At 32.6% G+C, this 19,919-nt stretch overlaps 2 protein-coding genes across 2 annotated transcripts in view; one reads left to right on the top strand and one right to left on the bottom strand.

Annotated features, from left to right (window-relative positions):
* LOC118184747 (RRP12-like protein) overlaps positions 1–19,919 on the top strand; it is a 139,356-nt gene that overhangs the window by 118,819 nt on the left and 618 nt on the right. The window contains exons 30-33 of the mRNA XM_085823674.1: positions 2,925–3,026; positions 5,288–5,346; positions 6,507–6,573; positions 10,540–10,616. Coding sequence (XP_085679800.1) covers positions 2,925–3,026; positions 5,288–5,346; positions 6,507–6,573; positions 10,540–10,616 — 305 coding nt within the window. The remainder of the gene's footprint in view (positions 1–2,924; positions 3,027–5,287; positions 5,347–6,506; positions 6,574–10,539; positions 10,617–19,919) is intronic.
* The window catches only part of Tsen34 (tRNA splicing endonuclease subunit 34), a 269,041-nt gene continuing 267,661 nt past the window's right edge, over positions 18,540–19,919 (bottom strand). The window contains exon 9 of the transcript XR_015043011.1: positions 18,540–19,881. The gene's annotated coding sequence lies outside the window, so the exon portion shown is untranslated. The remainder of the gene's footprint in view (positions 19,882–19,919) is intronic.

The raw sequence follows: 19,919 nt of genomic DNA, 5'->3' as shown, positions 1-19,919 counted from the left end.
TGTTGAAGGGGTGTATTCTTGCTTGCATTCCCAACAACTCACAAAGGATGCTTTAGCTCGGAAAAAAAGAATACTAAATGGGTTATTTGTTATGCAAAACAAAACTTTATTGCATATGGCATTATATTCAGCAGTATTACCAGAGTTCAACACATATATTAAATTATTTGAAACAAAAAAAAAAAAACCAATGCTTCATTTAATACATTCCAGTATTTATCAATTGATGGCAAAATTTTTCTCTTTTTTTTTATGAAGCCAGAAAATATAGAGTGCACATCTTATAACGATTTATTAAAGGTTGATGTCACAAATCCAGAATTCCATCTACCTAGCAAAGTAATATTTACTGGTGCAGAAGCTTCCACTCTCCTGAAGAAATTATCAAAAAATCATCCAATAGCAAAAGAATTCCAAATTTCTCTGATGAAAGCTTATACTAATACAGCACAGCATATGAAAGAGAAATTACCCCTTAAAAATTCATATCTAATTAGTTTTACAGCATTAGATCCAGAGCTAAGACCAGTACAATATTAGCTTTTGAAAAATTATCATCTTTTATGTCCCATATTTTTAGTGATAATGAAAAGTCAAAAGTAGAAGCTGAAATAAGGTTATACCAGAGTGATATTGATATCACCAAAGAAATGCTCTACACATCTGATGAAAGTGGAAATCAAGTCAAGTGTACAATTGATAAATATTGGTCTAAAGTTTTTAATTTAAAAGATGATTTCACAAATGATTATCAGTATCCTACATTGGCTAAATTGGTCAAAGCCTGCCTTACCTGCTTCTATGGCCCATTAGTGGAAAGTGCATTCAACTTAATGGATACACTTGTCACTGACTATAGAACCTCTCTTAAGATTGATTCCCTAGATGCAGTGCAGACTATTAAATATGATTTAATGGCTTCTAAAGAAACCTCGTGTGAAAAATATGGCTCAAAAAATCCAATGACTGATCTAATTCACAAAGATCTCTTACTGAATATGAACAGAAATTGGAAAACATATCAAGAGGACTTAAAAACATGTATTTCAGATGTGTCACCTATAAAAGTCTCTGAAAAACCTTCTACATTAGCAGAAAAGCAAACTGCTTCTACCTCTGCATGTGCAGTTGTCGAGGAAATTTCTTCAACTGTAAATGTGGAAAATAAAAGTCAACCTTCCTGCAATTATGAAGTTCACCACAAAAGAAAGACAAACCCACAAACATCAGAAAATAAAAAAAAAAGCAGCAGAAATTAGATAATTTTTTTTAAAGAATTAATTCAGGTAATTTAAAATATTTACATAAAATGTAGTAGTTTATATGTTTGAAAATTTATGGTTATTAATTTTGCAAAAAAAGTAATTCATTGAACTTTTATAATTAGGTCATTCAATACTTCATAATTGTAATTTTTCATTTCTCTCCCCCCCCCCCTTCTCAAAACTCCAAAATGTCGGTAAGTAAGTCCGTAAAAGTTTCAGGGGATTTTTTGGGGATCCCACAAACACCCCTGCTAGCAAAAAGCTTTCATGAAAAACAGAATCTTAATTATAATAGTAGTATTAAAATCTGAAATTATAATTATAATGACCTAAATAATACGGATAGGTCGCTTGCCCAGCTTAACATAACTATTATGTAACATCTGCTGTTTTGTAACCTCATCTTTCATTTTCGTTTTTATCTGGTATCATGTGTGTGTACATTTACATTTTATTTTAGTTTATTTGTACTGTTGTATGTGTATATTCTTACTTTGTATATCATTTAATGAATTATGGATTCAGATTATTAAAAATTGTACACTTACCATGTATCCATATGTATTATCACCAGTTCGACGGCTTCTGTGACTGATCCTGCTAAACAGCTTACTTCTTCATACTTATTAATATTAATAATTATAATCATAATAATAAGATTTATATTAAATTTAAAAAATTACGTACTTAATTGCATGGTTATTTTCCATTATATTTCGTAGCAATTAAAATATTCTATGAGGGGCCTAGGCACCCTGGTGTCACAAACACCGCTCCACTGAAATGAATGAATGATCATTATATAATTTACTATGTATTTTTCATTAGGATATATAAATAATTAGAGAAAACTAGGATGTTAAGTACTGTAAATGTAGAATAAATAATTGGTATATCCTGAACAGATGTCATTTTATTCGTCCATGCCAACTGTAAATAATATCCTTTGGTTAAATCAATGTTTACAGGGGCATAAGTTATTTTATTCCCAGAACTCATAAACAGCCTTATGTGAAATATGGACAGATAATGCAAATTATTTATTGATATTAAGGGTGGTTGTGTCATTTCTTTACTTCATAATGGCTTTGGCAATGATATATCTGAGTCAGGACAACTAATGCTGTGTGCTACTGCTCGCTTTCAAATCGTAGAGTTTTTTAATAAAAATTTTGTAATTTTTACAAAATCTATATATATAAGAAAGAATGTCTGTTTGTGTGTTTCTTTATGTTATTGATTTCTGATTAATTATGTTAAATTTTTCTTCCACAATTAATCAACTTAAATTGAATATAAGTGAAATATTGGAAGGAACTTGAACTTCGACGAAATTTTGACTAGAAAGACGAAAACCATTAAAACATGCATGCCATTGTATCTGATATAATGAGAAAGAATTAGTTTATTTTTCTTCTGAAATTTATTATGTGGATTCCATATTGCATCAGACTGAAAATTGTATGACTATGAATCATATTTTTTTCATCATTATTAGAGAGGTATTATAGCAGTAACGTTCCCTCTGTTGTTAGATGCACTACTCTCAATCTAACTTAGCTGCCATTGGGTACTTCCGCTAGTAGTATAATATTTATAGACATTTGTTTCGTACCTTTATTCTAACTGTATTTTTATTGGAACTTTTATCTGATGTAGCAATGAAACCTGAAAGAAAAGTGAAAAGTAAAAAGACTGACAGCTTTCCACTGTCAAAAGATGGTCGTATTATAATACAAGAAGAAGATGATAAATCTGAAAGTAAGTCCTTAATCATTTTAGTCGTTAAGTATAAGATGTGTGTTTGACATGTATTGTTGATTTATCGGTTATTTTTGTTCCATGAAAAAAAAAAAAATCATTTGAATGTTTTTATGTATGTTAGACCAAGTATTTCTAAAACTTTAGATCTAAAAGTTTTAGAAATACTTGGTGTAATTTTTATGTATTTTTAGAAAAAAATTTGCTTTTTAATATTGTTTAATTTAATGATTATATTTGTTACATATATAGGTTTCCATTAGTTTTTATATATCTTTTATTGCAAAAATAACTTAAGCCTTCAATAAATCGTGAAAGATTTATTCCCATAAAAGATATGCAGAAATGAATGTTAATATCTACTTTCTAATCAAGTGCAGGATGTTTAAAAAAAAAATCAGAATTTTAACTAGTATACCATACTAAGACGAATATTTGCTGTCACAGAAAGTGTAGGTGAAAGTGAAATGTTGAGTCTTAAATAGTGTAACGACAGATTGCAAAGAACATCTTTAAAATTGCACATTTCTAGTGTTTGCTGAAAACTATCATTTGTAGTGGCTTCATAGCTTCAAATAAATAAATTGCATATATTTTGAAAGATACCAGGCATCTCATGCACAATTGCAGCAGCAATACTAATTCTGGCAACAAGCTCCTTGGTCTTAAATGGGTGTCTCTTAGATCATGCCATTTAGATAGCTTCTTAAAAAGACAGGATGAATCAGAAAATATGGGGACCTGGCATAAAACCATCAAGTCCAATCATTGTTGATGATGCAAAATTCAACTGAACTGCACTGTACTGTTGGAACCAGAAAGCGAATTTCATATCTGTCAAGGCTTGATTTTCTGAAAATAGTATGAATGTAACTGTTGTTAACACTCACCATACACTGCTACATCCAACTTTTTACATACTTATCTTTTCCACTTGATCATCGACCATATCTAAGTAGTCTATACCCTAGATATGATTAGTAATACAGTACAAAGTACATTATACGGAATAATCTAAAATTCAGACTTCAAAACCACCACCTTTCTTTTTTTTTTTTTTTTTTTTTTTTTTTTTTTTTCCCCACATAGGCTTTACACATGCGCATTTGATCCCCCCCCTCCGCGCATAATAAAACATCTGGAGAGTCCCGATTCTTAATTTCACTTTGACACTAAATAAAATACCTTGTTATTGAAGAAACAATCATCTTAGCATAAATTTTTACAATTAGTAATTTGGCTCCATTGCTGCATATCTGCTTGGCACAGATCTCAAACCGAAATATTCCACGTGCATACATCGTTGATCTGATGCCAACTTGGCAAATCATTATTTATTATACTTTCCTTTCATCACCGCATGTTTATCAAAACATGACAACTTGAGTAATGACTCATGTAGCGATGCCTAAACAATTTTTTTTTTTTTTTTTCCCTGTTACAGATTTAAGTTAAATGCGCTAAAAAATGTTGACGAGGGAAAATTTACCAAAAAATTTCTTTCCATATGCTAAAAATAGATTTTGTTAATGATACTAATAGACCCAAAGATTACATTTTGATGACTTTCATGGCCTGATTTGATAGCATGGCATATTGTCCCATGAATACTTTTCAGAAAGGTGTGGATAATCAGAAAGTATCTTAAAAACCTTTCATACACTCTCTACATATTTTGAAGTATATTTAAAAAATTTAATTTAATATACACTGTCTAATAGGGGAAAAACATACCAAAGTAAAATTTTAAATTAAGCAAAATAGCAATCTTAAATTGGTGCAGATTCTGAGTAAAACTGCATGTTTTGAAGATGATCAAGCTTAGTTTCATCTCTTCTGTAAGAGGGAAAAAATATGGCAAAAATTTTTGTATCATGTGTAATGTATGCTGATACTTGTATATAACTGCTCTGTTTAAAAAATGAAATCAGAATTTTTTTACTTTGTATGTGTGGAAGAGATAAGGATTTGTGTGCATTTTAAATGAAAGAGAGAGAGAAGAGTGAAATTTCCCTTATATTTACCAGTATTGTTGCTTTTTCTCATGTAATGACTCAAATCCCATTTTGCTTTTAATAAGCAAAATTTCCATTAAATATTAAACTGATATTTTAAATACATAACAGTCAATGAAGTTGATCCATCGTCCAAGGTATTTGAGTTATATTACGAAAAAGAATGCTTAATTATTTTTAATTGTAACATTTAAGCATAAACATTTTTATCACATGTATTATAATACTCATTGTTTTAATATCTAGAGCAGGATAAAGCAAATGAATATCATTCTGTTTTGGCTGACTTGGAATCATTTCGCAAGGTAATGTATTTTACTTATATGGTTTTACTAATTAAATATTTTATCTTAACCATTACATACGCTGCCCAAAACAGTTAGAGGATATTAGGATTTGGGATATAAACAATGAATGAGGAAATGTTTTGGTGACTGATATATTATGTATAAGTGTTGGAAGATATGAGAAAAGAAAAAGAAGCAACGAACAAGGAAAAATTTAATTTTATTGACAATATTTGTTGGTAAACAAAAATGCACAATTTGAGCATATTATATAAATAAACAAAAAGTGTGATATGTCGGATACAAATGAGTTTCAGTAAGGGGTATGATTTCCGCTGATCAAAAGTAATGTTGCTCACCTAATGTGGCTTGGAATAAATGAGGGACTGGGGTATTTTCTCTTACTCCTGTATAAGAAAGCTTTCAAATTGCTGAACCATTTCCAAGAGTGATAAGCGACTAACAACCCTTCTCCCTAGAATGTCTCAGACATGTTCTATTGGGTTCATATCTGAGAAACATGCTATCTAATCCATCATTCCTTCATGAAAAAGGAAATTCTTCACTAGCTGAGTACAATATGCCCTGGCGTTATCATCCATGAGAGTTAATTTACCTCCCCCCCCCCCGGCCCGTCTGCTGTAGCTTAAAGGAACACAATAGGTCTGAGGATCTCATCCCTGTATCGCTCAGCCATTAGTGCTCCATTCTTGATAACATGCAGGTCAGTGCAGCGATTGATAGAAATATTGGCCAAAACTATCACTCTTCCTAAAACTTCTGCTACAGTGGATTTCATTTGACTCGTCTCTAAGTGACGGATGGCCCTCCTGGCTACAGATTCAGTAAATCGTCTTGCTGACACATCATATTCACTGTTACAAAACATTCGATGCATGTCAGTTGTTTTTAATCACCTCCTACAGAAGGAATGTGGCATGCCGCTGGCTGTTCACTCCTTATCTAAAATGCATTATAATTTTCCTTTTTAACTTCTTCTATTTAAAAAAGAATTGCTTTTGCTAAAAAAGTTGTCGAGTGTATGGTTATTTCATATTGAACTTACAATGTCCCCTAATTGTTTTGAGCAGTGAATAACAAATAACATTATTGAGTCCATTTCCAAAAATTTTGCTGAATTATTTTTTTCTCTTTATTATTTTCTTTTTCCCTTCCAGAAGAAAAATAAAAGAAAGCTTGAAGAAGATTTTGAAGATGATGATGAAATCATTTCAGAAATGAAAGGTAACGTATTCGTTACATGATTAAATTTTGAAATGAAATAATTAAGCATAATTGCCTAATTGTGTGGTTAAAAAACAAAACTTTCACCTTTTACTATTATTATTTCCTAGAATATAAAGAAATTTTCTCAAAAATTCGTATCTCATATCATAGATAAACATATCATTTTGCAGACTGACTGACTGATAACTTATAGCCAGAATACCACTGAGATCAGTAGTTTATCTGGCTCAATCAAATTTATGCCAGATGGGCACAATAACATAGAACTATCTTCACATAATGTCTGCCGTAAGGAGAAGCAAAGACGGATAAAGAATAGGAAGACCAGCAATGCAAGAGCTCACTAGCAAGTAGTAACCGGCCTGGTAAAGGCGTGACTAAGTGGGAGTTATAAAAAGAGTGTAGAATATGAATAAAACTAGTGAATTTAAGAAATCTCAGTACAATAAATGAGTAAGACACAAAATTAAGAATGCTAATAAACACATTAGGTACATTATTTACAGATGGCCACTAGGTGGGAAAGTTCGGGTCCCTGATAAGCTGGGCCGCAAGTGGGCGCAGTTTGGCGTCCTCATTCAATATTTCATAGGTAAAGATATCAAAATTTCTCATATGGTCACAGTTCAGAGCTTTCGTGAAGAATATCTTGTTGATCTTATTCAGGTGGTGATTAAGCCTTAAGACTTTGTTTTGCATGATTTGAAGTCTTTTTATATCCTCTTTGGTAGGTTTTATATCCTCTTTGGCACCAGGCCGGCGACGCGCAAGTCATCAATGGCCGAATTGCCGTGATATACATTAGCCTTTTTTTCCTGAGGTCTAAGCTAGAATAATTACCCAATATAGGGATGAGACTATTTATGACAGTGAAAATTTTTCTTCTGACCTCTGTTATATGATCTCCCCATTTTAATCTTTCATTTAGCATTACTCCTAAATATTTTGCCTTACTAACTCTAGGAATCTCTTCAGAGAATAGGAAGAGCTTGCTATTAATAGTCAACTGTGTATTTTTCCCCCTTATCTTTAATAATTGCGACTTCCTGGCATTAATAGCAATCCTCCAAGTTGTGCACCACTTTTCTACCACTGGTAGAAGCTCCTGTAACTTCTTGATTGCATGGTGTGCGTTTGCGGACACACTCAAACACTGACTGACAATCATTTTGCAGTTTCACTAATCTCAGTTTGATTAGATAATCTTTATTTTTTTAATGGTTTGTAGTACAAGCTTTTTTTTTTATATATTTATTCTCATAATACAAAATTCAAATTTTTTTTTTTTTTTTTTTTTTTTTTTTTTTAACGTTACTATGAAGAAAGCAGTTATGCATGATTGTCTTTCAAATAAATCATACAAAAGTTAGGAAATACGACAAAAATACTTGGTTTATTAAAAATTTGAATTGTATTATTGAATTACTGTATTCCTTTTATTCAGCAGAATTATTGACAAGATGTGTTAAAAAAGAAAGGAAACGCAAAACAGAGATTGTGTTAAGAACACAATGAAAATAACCTGAACTTTATTGAAATGATTGTTGTATAAAACCATGGCAATACAAAATTTGTTGCTTAATATGTTAAACATTTTTCTCCTAAAAAATTCTGTGAAGTACAGTAAAAGCTCGGGATATGCCAAATTCCAGATATGTAAAAATTCTGGATAGTTGAGCATTCTGGATAGTAGAAAATCCAAAAGAATGGAAGAAAAAATTTCCATTCTAAAATTATGAAAAAGAGTAATTTTATTTGTTATTAACTTGAATATTAAGTGTCTACATATGAATTATGTAAGATTTCTATAGAAGGAAGAGTATTCCAAGCGTGTAACATGTGTGTAAAACATCACATTTGAGTACGAAATTCAGTACACTATGAAAATTTGCAGAGAACTCACCAAACTTACACCAGTCATTCCAGCACAAGTTTAAAAGAACAGATTGCTCTTTATGCTCTTTCTTAATCAACATAATGCAAGTTACAGGCATAATATATATATAAAAAAAAACTTACTAAATTACCTGTCAAACCTTTTCGCATTGCACAACCAGTGTTTGTCCATTTTCACATAAGTTGCTCTTTTCTTGATGCGAAGTTTCAATAAATTTAAAAATACTGTACTATGTGCTTTCCCGTTGAAAACAAGTCCAAAATTTTAATTATTTTTTGAAAATGTATTGAAAAACAGATAAACAGCAGTTAACTTATATTGTTTTTTTTTTATTAAACCTATTTATGGACCATTACTATATTAACTATTTGTTTACATAAAGCCAAAGGATTAGTATATCATGCTTATCTATTACTAGCTCTAAGTCACATTGTTTGGCAACTGTTTTTGTTTGATTTTTATCCCAGTCCTGTTTGTGCTTTATAAAGCATTTTCAAATTTCTTATTTGCTTAACCTTCCAGCTCATGCGTATGCGCAAAATTGCCGACAAATGCAGCTTTTAATGCACATTTTTCGCATATCAAAGCTGAGACGTCCTTTCTACCGTTCCCCACATAATGGAATGTGCCAACAGGAAGTCATCTGATTTTTTTTAACTGGGCTTTTGTGCTATGTGGCAGTTTTTTCGTAAAAGTTACGACACGCGCCTGGTCGTGGGGAAAATTCGAAAAATATTTTTTCCTCAAATATTTTGTAATTTTGTGTTATTAATTGCTGTGTATTATTTTAATTTGAATACACTTAGCTCTGTAAATTTTATATCGGTTTTCATGGCAAAAAAATATGTGCAACCAGCTGATTTTGCTCACATTCTTTAAGAATACCTGATGAAGAAAAGGAAGACATGGAAACCTTTGGATGGGAGAACAATAGAGATTTCCATTCCTTATTTTCTTTTATTTCTATTTTTTAGAAATTAATAAAAATATTAAAATTATTTTAAAGTGCGTTTTTGTAACCAGTAATATGTAAATTTCCTTGCAGAAGTAAGTAATGCTAAACTTACTTTTTTTCCTACCGAGGTGTTTTCCTTTTTTATTGTCTATACTTGCCTTTGATGAATATTAAAATTAGCTTTGATTTTAAAATATAATTATTAATTATAAATTTAAAATTTTCTATAATGATGTACATCATTGCATTTCTATCTTACTAACATAAGAACTTAAAAAAATAATTATATTTGAATGTGATATCATTTGTATTTTGTAATAATAAGATTAATATTTTATTTCTTAACAAATTTATTCTTTCATTTGTGTCGTTTTTCATACCAAAAACGGTAAAATAACGGATGTCGTAAAAAATACGACACGCACGTGCTCCTGTAAAATTGCCATGCGCACGTGCTAGAAGGTTAATTTTACATCTTCCCAAATTTGAAAATATTCTGGCTACTAAGGTGTGAATGTAGAATAAATTGGTGTTGAAATAAATAGTTAAAAAACACAAAAACTCCTTTTAAGTACCTCATGTTTTATTCATAAAAAAGAAATAAAAAGTGTAAGTAGGGGGTTCTGAGGAAGATGAAGAAAGCATGTTCCCAACATACTTTTTTTACATAACATTCTATGTTCTCCATCGCTGTTTTATTAGAATTTCTGCTTATTTATTCAGCTTTTATATCTATGACAATAGATGCTGTATGGATCAAAGCAAATGACTATGAAAATGGAATGGAATATTCTGTCTGTAAGCAGACATAGTATTAGGAAAAGCAGATTTAAATGTTAAAGCAATAAATGCAGTCAGTTATTGTTTAGCAGGTTTGCTAAAATTTATTTTAAAAAAAAAAATTAGTCCAAAACTTTGTAGATGTACTGTGTATATTTAATTTAACATTAAAATCATATATTTCTATATAGGTATTAAACATTAAAATGATTTATTTGACTTAAAAAACTTATTTCATTTTAAAAAGCAGTTGTTTAATATGTGTATTTTTTCAAATGGAATTTAGAATTCCTATCTTTCAATTAATTTGTACAAAATGAATTGTTTACAGCTGTGAAAAAAGGCATTCATCGTTCCTTGGGCCCACAGTCTAAGAAGAGAAGGCCTGGAGAAGAATTTAAGGCTAAAGTAAGTTATGGAAAAAATTTTCTACTCTAATTTTATATTATATTACTTTAGAACTTGACTTTATTAATTTCTAATGTTTTATATCATTTCTGCTTAAATTGTTTATTTATAAATTATTGGATTACTATTGAATTTTTATTTAAGTAAAAGAAATTATATACTCTCGTGTTATCCACCCGACTGTCCCATAAGATCACCAGTATTTATAAATTATTGGATTACTATTTAATTTTTATTTAAGTAAAAGAAATTATATACTCTCGTGTTATCCACCCGACTGTCCCGTAAGATCACCAGTCATTGGCAACTAATTTTTCACCAATGCAACATGTGAAAAACAGTAGCCATTTTTAAAAAAATGGCACCATGCTGAAAATTACATAAAACAGCAATGAATTATTGAAATTAAAAATTCAAGAAACATCCATAATGAAAGAGTAACAAATTAAATACGTTAAAAACACAACACACCCATAATAAACACTTAACTTTCTATTTCCTGAGTCTTCTGTCTGGAGGTACAGCAATCTGTTTTAACTTCAAAAACTGTAATAAAAAATTGTGAAGTTCTAGGCATTGCAGACAAATTGACCCTGCTCTCCATGTACACATCTACCTGTTTCAACTTAACAAACATTATAGAATTGCACAAATTAACTTCATGGAATGTGTGCTTTTGCAATTTTTTTAAGAGCAGGCACACAATTACACTACACTTTGTTACAAGGGGGGAATTCCACACACGCCCATTTCTGAAAGCAAACAGGAACCTCAAACATGAGCCTTCAATTTCAAAACTGCAGAAATTACTACAACCACTACCAAGCTAGGTAATGGCAAAATGTGCAAGTACAACCATTAATGGGCTGCGAAATAAATACGTATACATAAAACCTGGATTGCCTACTGTTGAAGCACAGCACTTTGCCCAGTAATTCTTGCCAGTTGTCATGGTTGGCCAGATAAAGCGATACTATCAAAACTATGATTTTTGTAATTTGAAATTTATTTCAAAGAAGAGTTGAGAAGCATATCAAAAACAAGCATATTGTGTAAAAAATTAAACTTAGTGTGTTTTTATCTAATTCGTAGTGCTTTAAAAAACAATGAAATTAAAAAATCAGTTATAATTTTCAAGTTAGATAAAAATCAAAGTTTTGAAAATTCAGCTTTTGAGAAGATAATCAATTATAATTTACTATATGCTAGTCATCAAAATTAAAGGATAATGACAGAAATAAAACTTGATGAAAACTAATGACACTTGATGAAAAATTATTAATAGAAGTTTGTACAACAGCATCAGTTAATTTAAACTTCAATCTTTGGCATTTGATTATTCACAAAATATTGAAATTAAAACCACATTTTTGGAAATTGGAAAATGAAGGAAAAATAAGTCACCTCTTGTGGGAAAATGTTTCTTTAATAGGGTGTATGGTCACCTCAGGTAGCTATGCATACCTCACGTCTTGATTTCAAAGACTTTACCAAAGTGTTGATAACATCTTGTGGAATTGCACACCACTCTTCTAAAAGTGCACTTTTCAGCACTCCTGAAGGGTCCTGGGAGGAATTTGGCGCACTAAAATTCGCCACTGTAAGGAATCCCAGACATGCTCAGTAAGGTTGAAGTCGAGTGAGTAAGGTGGCCAATCCATTCTAGTCATATCCTGTGTTTGCAAGTATTCTAACACTATGTATGCTTGATGAAACCAAGCATTGTCATCCATTAGCAAAAACTCCAGGCCAACAGCATGCCTAAATGGACTAACCTGGGGTTCCAATGACTCGTCACATATGTCCCAAGTGGTTACAGAACCTCCTCGAAAGATATGCAGCTTGGTGTGGCCATTTATCATGATTCATCCCTAGACTATTAAACCATGGCCTCAGAAATGAGATATTTCATGGACAAGAGAAGGCAAGTTGTGTTTTCCTTACTCTGTCCAGATCAAGACATGTTTAGAATCACTGTTCAGACTATATCTGGACTCGTCGGTAAACAGTATTCAGGCCCAATCTTCTTGGCTCCACTGAACATGACAACAGAGATAATTTAAACAGCCCCCTCTGAAATCTGAAGTGAGTGGAACACAAGCCATTGATTTTTCTCACATGTAGTCCAACCTCATTAAGCCTTCGTGTAACAGTAGAATGGCTTTTTTGAGTTCCTATGGCTGCCTGAAGGTCTAAAACCAAATACTTTGTAGTTGCTTCACAGTTTTCTCAAACTGACAGTAACAGAAAACAGTCTTCTGATGCAGTTATTGCTCTTGGTTGCCCTTAACCAGGCTATCTATAAACTAATCCAGTGCTAAAAAAGTGGCCCTAAACTCTTGATATGACACTTTGAGAAATATTCAAATCTTGGATGACCTCCATTTGTGTTTCACCTTCCTCGATTCTATCAATTATTTGCAGCTTTTGACCGTCACTTAAATTATGCCTTTGAAAATAATTACAGCATTGGGCATTGAAAACTTTATGTAATTCAAATTGCCTATGTCATTATATAGTTCCAAATGAGCTAGAACAAATTGAGTTCAAATTTCAGCCCAAAATATTGGCATTTTGAAGTTCCACACCCCAAGTGAATATCTGTACTGACATTTTTGATGCTTTATGCATTTTTCATTAATTGCTTTGTGAAAAATGCCATTATTAGCATGAGAAATTTCCCACACCAAAATATGAAATTTTAATTCCAAAATATCCTACTAGAGAGCAGAAGAGATACTAATCTGACTACTGGTTCTAACCTGGGATAAGCAATCGTGTGACTTCCATGGTCTTTAAGACTTTTTATTGTCAACACGTTGACTGCCGCGTGCATTTGACGTGGTTTGGCCATGACGCCAACTTGAAATTTTCATTATGCGATGTATGTTATGTTGAAATGTTATCTACAGAAGATAATGTGAGTTATATAATTGTGCTTAATGCATTTTTCATGGTGACCCCAAGGCGCTGTAGATTATTAATGCGATTTATACTTTAAATTTTTATGATTTATTATTCTTCAAACCATTATAGTAACAATGGTACTATTTAAAAATTTATCAGTATCGATATTTACTCTAATTATGTATTTTACTATTGGTCACATCACCGGTGACCCCCACGGCAGTCAACATGTTAATTAGTTGGTTGTTTGGTGTGTTTTGTCTGTCTTGGTATATCAGTCACTGTTAATGTTGGATAAAGATGACACCAACTATGTAGCGTATTCGGAAACTAAGTACCGTTTCATTCTAGCACCGTTGCAGCGCTGTGATAAGCATCTTGCACATGCACGCTAGTCTTTCTTGTTCACTGACTTTCAATTGTCGCCATTTTGGTTGCTCTATGTTGTGTTTTCATTTTGCTGTGCACATTCAAAATGTTTAAGACAATTAGTTCCCCTGCTGACTGTGAGATTCATGCTGTGATTAAATTTTTGAACACGAGGAATGTTAAACCGGCCGAAATTTATCGTCAAGTAACAGAAGTTTACAGTGAATACGTGATAAGTGATGGAATGGTGAGAAAGTGGGTAAGAATGTTTAATGCAGGTTGAACAAATGTCCATGCCGAGGCTCGGAGTGGTCGGCCTTCTGTTGTCACCGATGATTTGGTAAGGAAAGTTGATGAAGCAATTTATGAGAACAGACGCTTCACAATGACAACTCTTTCAGAGGCATTTCCAGAAATTTCACATACTGTTTTGTTCAAAATTGTGTCTGACCGCTTAAATCATCGCAAACTGTGTTCCCGATGGGTTCCAAAAATGTTCACCAATGTTCACTAAACAAAGCGACTTGGTAGTGCCCTGACATTTCTCACATGGTACAGTGATGAGGGAGAAAACTTTTTAAACCAAATTGTGACAGGTGATGAAACTTGGGTGTGTCATTTCACACCAGAATCGAAACAACAGTCGATGGAGTGGAGACACACTCATTCTCCGAAAAAACAAAAGTTCAAAGTGACAATGTCATCACAAAAAATCATGTGCACTGTCTTCTGGGATAGGAAAAGTGTTTTGCTTACTGAATTTCTTCCCAGAAGTGAAACCATTAATGCGACATGATATTGTGAGACTTTAACAAAACTAAGGCGTGCCATTCAAAACAAACGAAGAAGAATGCTCAGTAAAGGAATTGTGTTGCTCCATGACAATGCCCCATACTGCTGGTGTCACTCAATCGTTAATTCGACAGTTTCATTGGGAGCAGTTCGATCACCCGCCATACAGCCGCCATCCGACTATCATTTTTCCTGCACATGAAGCGTGAGCTTGGTGGCAAGCGCTTTGGATCTGACGATTACACGAAAAATGCACTGGAGTCGTGGTTATCGAAACTGGCGGGAAGTTTCTTTGACGATGGTATACAAAAACTGGTCACCCGCTATGACAAGTGTTTGATCATTGGTGGAAACTATGTTGAAAAATAGTTTAAGACATGTATTTTCATGTAAAAATAAAATTGGATTCGAAAAAATTGTTTTACTTTTTTTTTTTTCAAAATGGTACTTACCGTATTTTCCGCCGTATAAGACGCACTTTTTCTCCCCAAAATCAGGGTGGAAAAAGTGCCTGCATCTTATACGGCAAATACAAAAGCCCACCATGGCCTTCCGCTGCCCCTCCACCTCTGCATATATACCTTACCGCAGGAATACTCGGCCACTCCGTTCCCTTCCACCTCTTGGCGCCGTCTGAGACCAGGAAGCCCCGCTCTGCCTCGCGCTGCAATTGGCTGGGCGAAAAGGCGCGTGCCTTCGCTCGCTCCCGCGCTGGCTTTGTGCACTTTTTAGTCTTGTAAGCCAGCGCGGGAGCGGGTGAAGGTCTCTTCGCTCAGCCAATCGTAGTGCGGGAGCAAGCGGAGGCACGGATAGCTGTGAGCTGTGATATATGTAGTATGGTATATTTGAATGAAATATCATATTTCATACCACCCCATCAAGATGTCGAAGCAGAAGAGACTGGCATATAAAGTTGCTTTCAAGCTGGAAGTAATAAAATTTGCTAAGGAGCATGGAAACAGAGCAGCGGAGAGACACTTTGGGCCACCTCCAACTGAGAAAATGATAAGAGAGTGGAGGAAACAGGAGGATCAGCTCCAAAAGTTGGATAAAAGCAAGCACACCTTGCGTGGACCAACTGCAAAGTGGCCAGAGTTAGAGGTAGAAGTAAAGGAGTGGATCACACGTCACCGGCAAAATGGATTTTCTGTCTCAACAAAAATGATAATCTATGAGGCCAAACGCATTGCTGTGGAGAAAGGCATTCAGGATTTCACCGGATCACCATCGTGGTGCTATAGATTTATGAAGAGATTTGGCCTTTCTATGCGCACCAAAACCAGAATTGCACAAAAAATGCCAAAGGAATACTATCACACAAGTGTGTGAATGGGTTAAAAGGTCATGGGACTCCATAAAGAAAGACATTGTTGTAAAATCATTCAAGAAGTGTGGCATTAGTAATGCCTTGGATGGAACAGAAGACGATGTCTTATTTGACACCAGTGAGGAAGAAAGTGATGACAATGACTGCGTGGATCTGTCCTTCCTCATTTCTGATAGCAGCGAAGAAGAGGAATTCTTGGGGTTAGAATAAAAACATGACAGCCTTATTTTTGTTACTTTCACTGTTTGCTGACTGTTTATGAGAGTAAAGATAGCTCTTAGTATGTTACATGGTTGACATAAAATTTTTCTTAAACTGCTGTTAACTTTATACAGTTGATATAAAATATTTTACTACAGAATTTGGTTCATAATCTTTTTTTTCTAGATTTGCCTCCTTTAAAATTGGGTGCGTCTTATACGGCGAAAAATACGGTAGTTTCCGAATACGCCTCGTAGAAGTGCATATTTTTGTAATGTTTTTGGAGCTCCATTACAACTTGAAGATACATTTTTACCCACGTATACTGATGTAATAAAGCATTTGCTGTGGGCCAGAAATGAGTTATTGTGGAAAGGGAATAAGACGCGTCAGTCAGAGACATTACCAAAATTGTTTTCTGTGACATTTCAAGAATTTGGAAGAAAAGCTCCATACCCTAGTTAAGTTCCCTCAGGTATGTTCCTCTGGGAAAAAAAAATCCAACTAAAGTTACTCCAGCTCTAAAGATACTCCAGCTAAAGCTATTGATGGGAGTAAGCTACAGAGAAAAAAGTTGTAAGGTATGGCCCAGCTTCAATCAATGGCTACACCAATAATACAGTCTTTGTATGCCATCTAGTTTTATGGGAGGAAGGACAAAACTATAGTGTATAAGAAGAAGCAAAATTACAGGACTACAGCTGAGAAAGAGCATATTTTTCTCTTTTCAGACCTGGTTCTGTTTATATAGGAGATGTAACTCTGGTTCTGAGTAAAGTGCAGATATTATTACACAAAGTGTTACCACCATTGTTACGCAGAAAAGGAGGTAAGTTCGGAAGATTACAAGCGACCAAACTGCAAAAGAATTTGGGGGAGACAGAACCAATTGTTGGGGTGAGGAAATAATAAAATTTGAAGGGGGGAAGTTGCCTTTTTCACTCCACCGTATTGGGCATTGGTTTAACATTAACTTTCTGAGCATATTTTTTCTCATTATCTTTTAACTTTAATAACCAGTATATTATCTCCATAAAAAGCTGCATCCATATGTAGTTCTCAAAAGCTTTATGTGAAGCTTGTAGAATTTAAATTACATACTCTGATGAACACATGCTATGAAATATATCTATTGAAATTATTTTTTGCAATACCATCACTTGTATACCATTTTAACTGCTATATTGCTTGATATTGCTGGAAATATTTCATCTTCTGACTGCACCAACTATAACCATATTTAGATGTTAAACTCAAATTTGATTCATAACTGAAAAGAACACAGGCCCATTGTTATAGACTCCGGGTCATGGTTTTTATGAAATTATTTTAAACCATCCTTTTCTTTTATGGAAAGCATACATAATAAAGTCTTGAGTATTATTGAAATTTAAACACCTAAGTGTATTATTTTTCTGAAAACAATTTTTCTCACCTAATATTTTACAAATCAAGTTCATAAGTGTTCTTTTCATTCACTATCTGTTTTTATTAGAGCTGTTATTTTGCCATGGAGGAGGACTGGCCTTATCCTAAAATTTTCACAATATGGAGCATTTTCATTGATTTTTCTTCTTTTTGTTTTTGGTGGAACAAAATCAAGAATTATGTCCTTCTGTGCCATCTGAATTACAATTAGATTTGTAGATATGTTTCAATGCTTCAGATTTCCAAGGCTGAGTTGAAACTGTTCAGAATTTTTGGTTATTAAGAATAGTTTTATGTTGTGGTAGGTTTCTTTTGGGGGGGGAGTGATATTGCAATATTTTCATCAGCTTTAAAGCTGTTCTAATTATCTTCTGATAGCTTGCATAAGTGTTTTCACATTCATCAAGTGTGTCTACTAGCTGTGTAGTATAAATCTTTGCCTAATAATCACCAAAATTTTATCTTACTTCTCACAATACTCATTTTTCACTTGATCATTTAGCATCAGATCTGTTATTTCTTTGCTGTTTTTAAAGTAAAGTTTCAATTGAATTTCTTAGAACTTCATTTATGCTTTCATTAGTTTCCAGATTCATTTTAATTCTTTAAAGAAGATTAACTTTAATTACATTTATTTACACATGCTAGAGTATAAAAGTCAAAAACTTGAAAAATATACGTTTCTGAATAATAAAGATTAAAAAAATATGTCAAAAGGGGCACAATTTTACATTCATTTTGAGCATTCATTTAATTTTTTTCTGTAAAAATTTTACTACTAAAAATATTGTAATGTACCACAATTTGAGAAGCGGTGTTGTAGATCATTTTCAAACAAAAGCAAACAAACATTCAAAAAATATATTAAACTAGAAATATTTTTCATTTTTAATTAAAGCAAATAATGTTACATGTTTACTCTCTTTAACACTGAAATCTACCACAAAGTTCTCTGCGTTACATCTTTTTGAAAAAATTTATAATCATCAATGTTTTTAATGGCAGTTTGCATGGCAATGCTCATGATTTAATCTACTGAGATCAGAAACTTTTCTGTAAACTGATATTTTATATTTAGCTTTGGATAAATGCAAACTTTTCTTTCTTCAGTTTGTGTACAACTCCCAAACATGATATCAAACTTTAAAACTGGATTACTTTGGTTAATTTTTATTGTTTGGCAATTATGTTTTTGTACTTTGTTTTGCTAACTTTTTAACTAATTGTAATTATCAGAACTAGGGGAACTGTTCAAAAAGTTAAATTGTTTAGTTTCAACAAAATGTGTTTTTTAAATTTAAAAGTGCTGTAACATAAACATTTTCGTCATTTAAATCATTTTTATAGTTCACAGCGTATATCTTTGATAAAAAAAATAATGGTCACATAAGGACTTTAATTTTAAATCATGTTGCATCCATTCAAATATATTCTCTGAATACTAGTATATTGTAAAAAACAGTGTTAGCTTAAAAATTTACTGTACTGTTTTCTAATTGGCAGAAAAAATGAATATCTTTCTTATATATTTCAGTTGTTGGATGTTGCATCGTTTACAGTATATTAATTTAGAAATTTTTCATGAAACAGTATCTACTATTTCAGTGTACACTTAGTTAAAGAACGAAAATGCATGTATGTATTTTAATTTTTAAATGCTATTGTATCATTTACAGTAAAATTATTTTTAATCCAAGTGATTTGTCCAATCAAAAGGAAAAATCCCCCCCTTTTTTTTACGTTGATACTTCCTTGGAAAACAAAATGAAAACAATCTGGTGGTAAATATTTTAATGTGAAGCAATAATTTTTTTTTTTTAAATGTTACATGTCTGCTCTCTTTAATACTGAAGTCTACCACTTTTCTTGAACACAAATTCTATAAGGTTCTTTGCATTACATCTTTTTTAAAAAATTTATATTGATTAATACTTTTTGTAATAGTCTGCATGGCAGTGTTCATAATTTAATCTACTAAAATCAGAAATGATTTAATCTACTGAGATATTTTCTGGGGTAAGACTGTTCTAATGTGTGGTGCTAGCCTTCTTGCATTATCATTTAGTTTCAGCTGTACTCTTCCTTTTAACATTTTTGTAGATAGAAGGGGAGTTTTGCCATTACAACTATGGAACTGGAGCTTGCTGCAAATAATTGTCTTCCACTACCCACACATGGCATCTCTTCTCTTAGGTGCATTTATGTCCTCCATGGTAGTTGTCCACAAAGCTTTTGTGCTTCCTATGAAGCATGAAAAGTTGAATAGTAATTGTTAGATA

Source organism: Stegodyphus dumicola, chromosome 9 (genome assembly GCF_044657685.1).
Source record: "Stegodyphus dumicola isolate Sdum_Otavi_A_Nest chromosome 9, ASM4465768v1".
Taxonomy (NCBI): domain Eukaryota; kingdom Metazoa; phylum Arthropoda; class Arachnida; order Araneae; family Eresidae; genus Stegodyphus; species Stegodyphus dumicola.
This window is presented reverse-complemented; position numbering and strand designations above follow the sequence as displayed.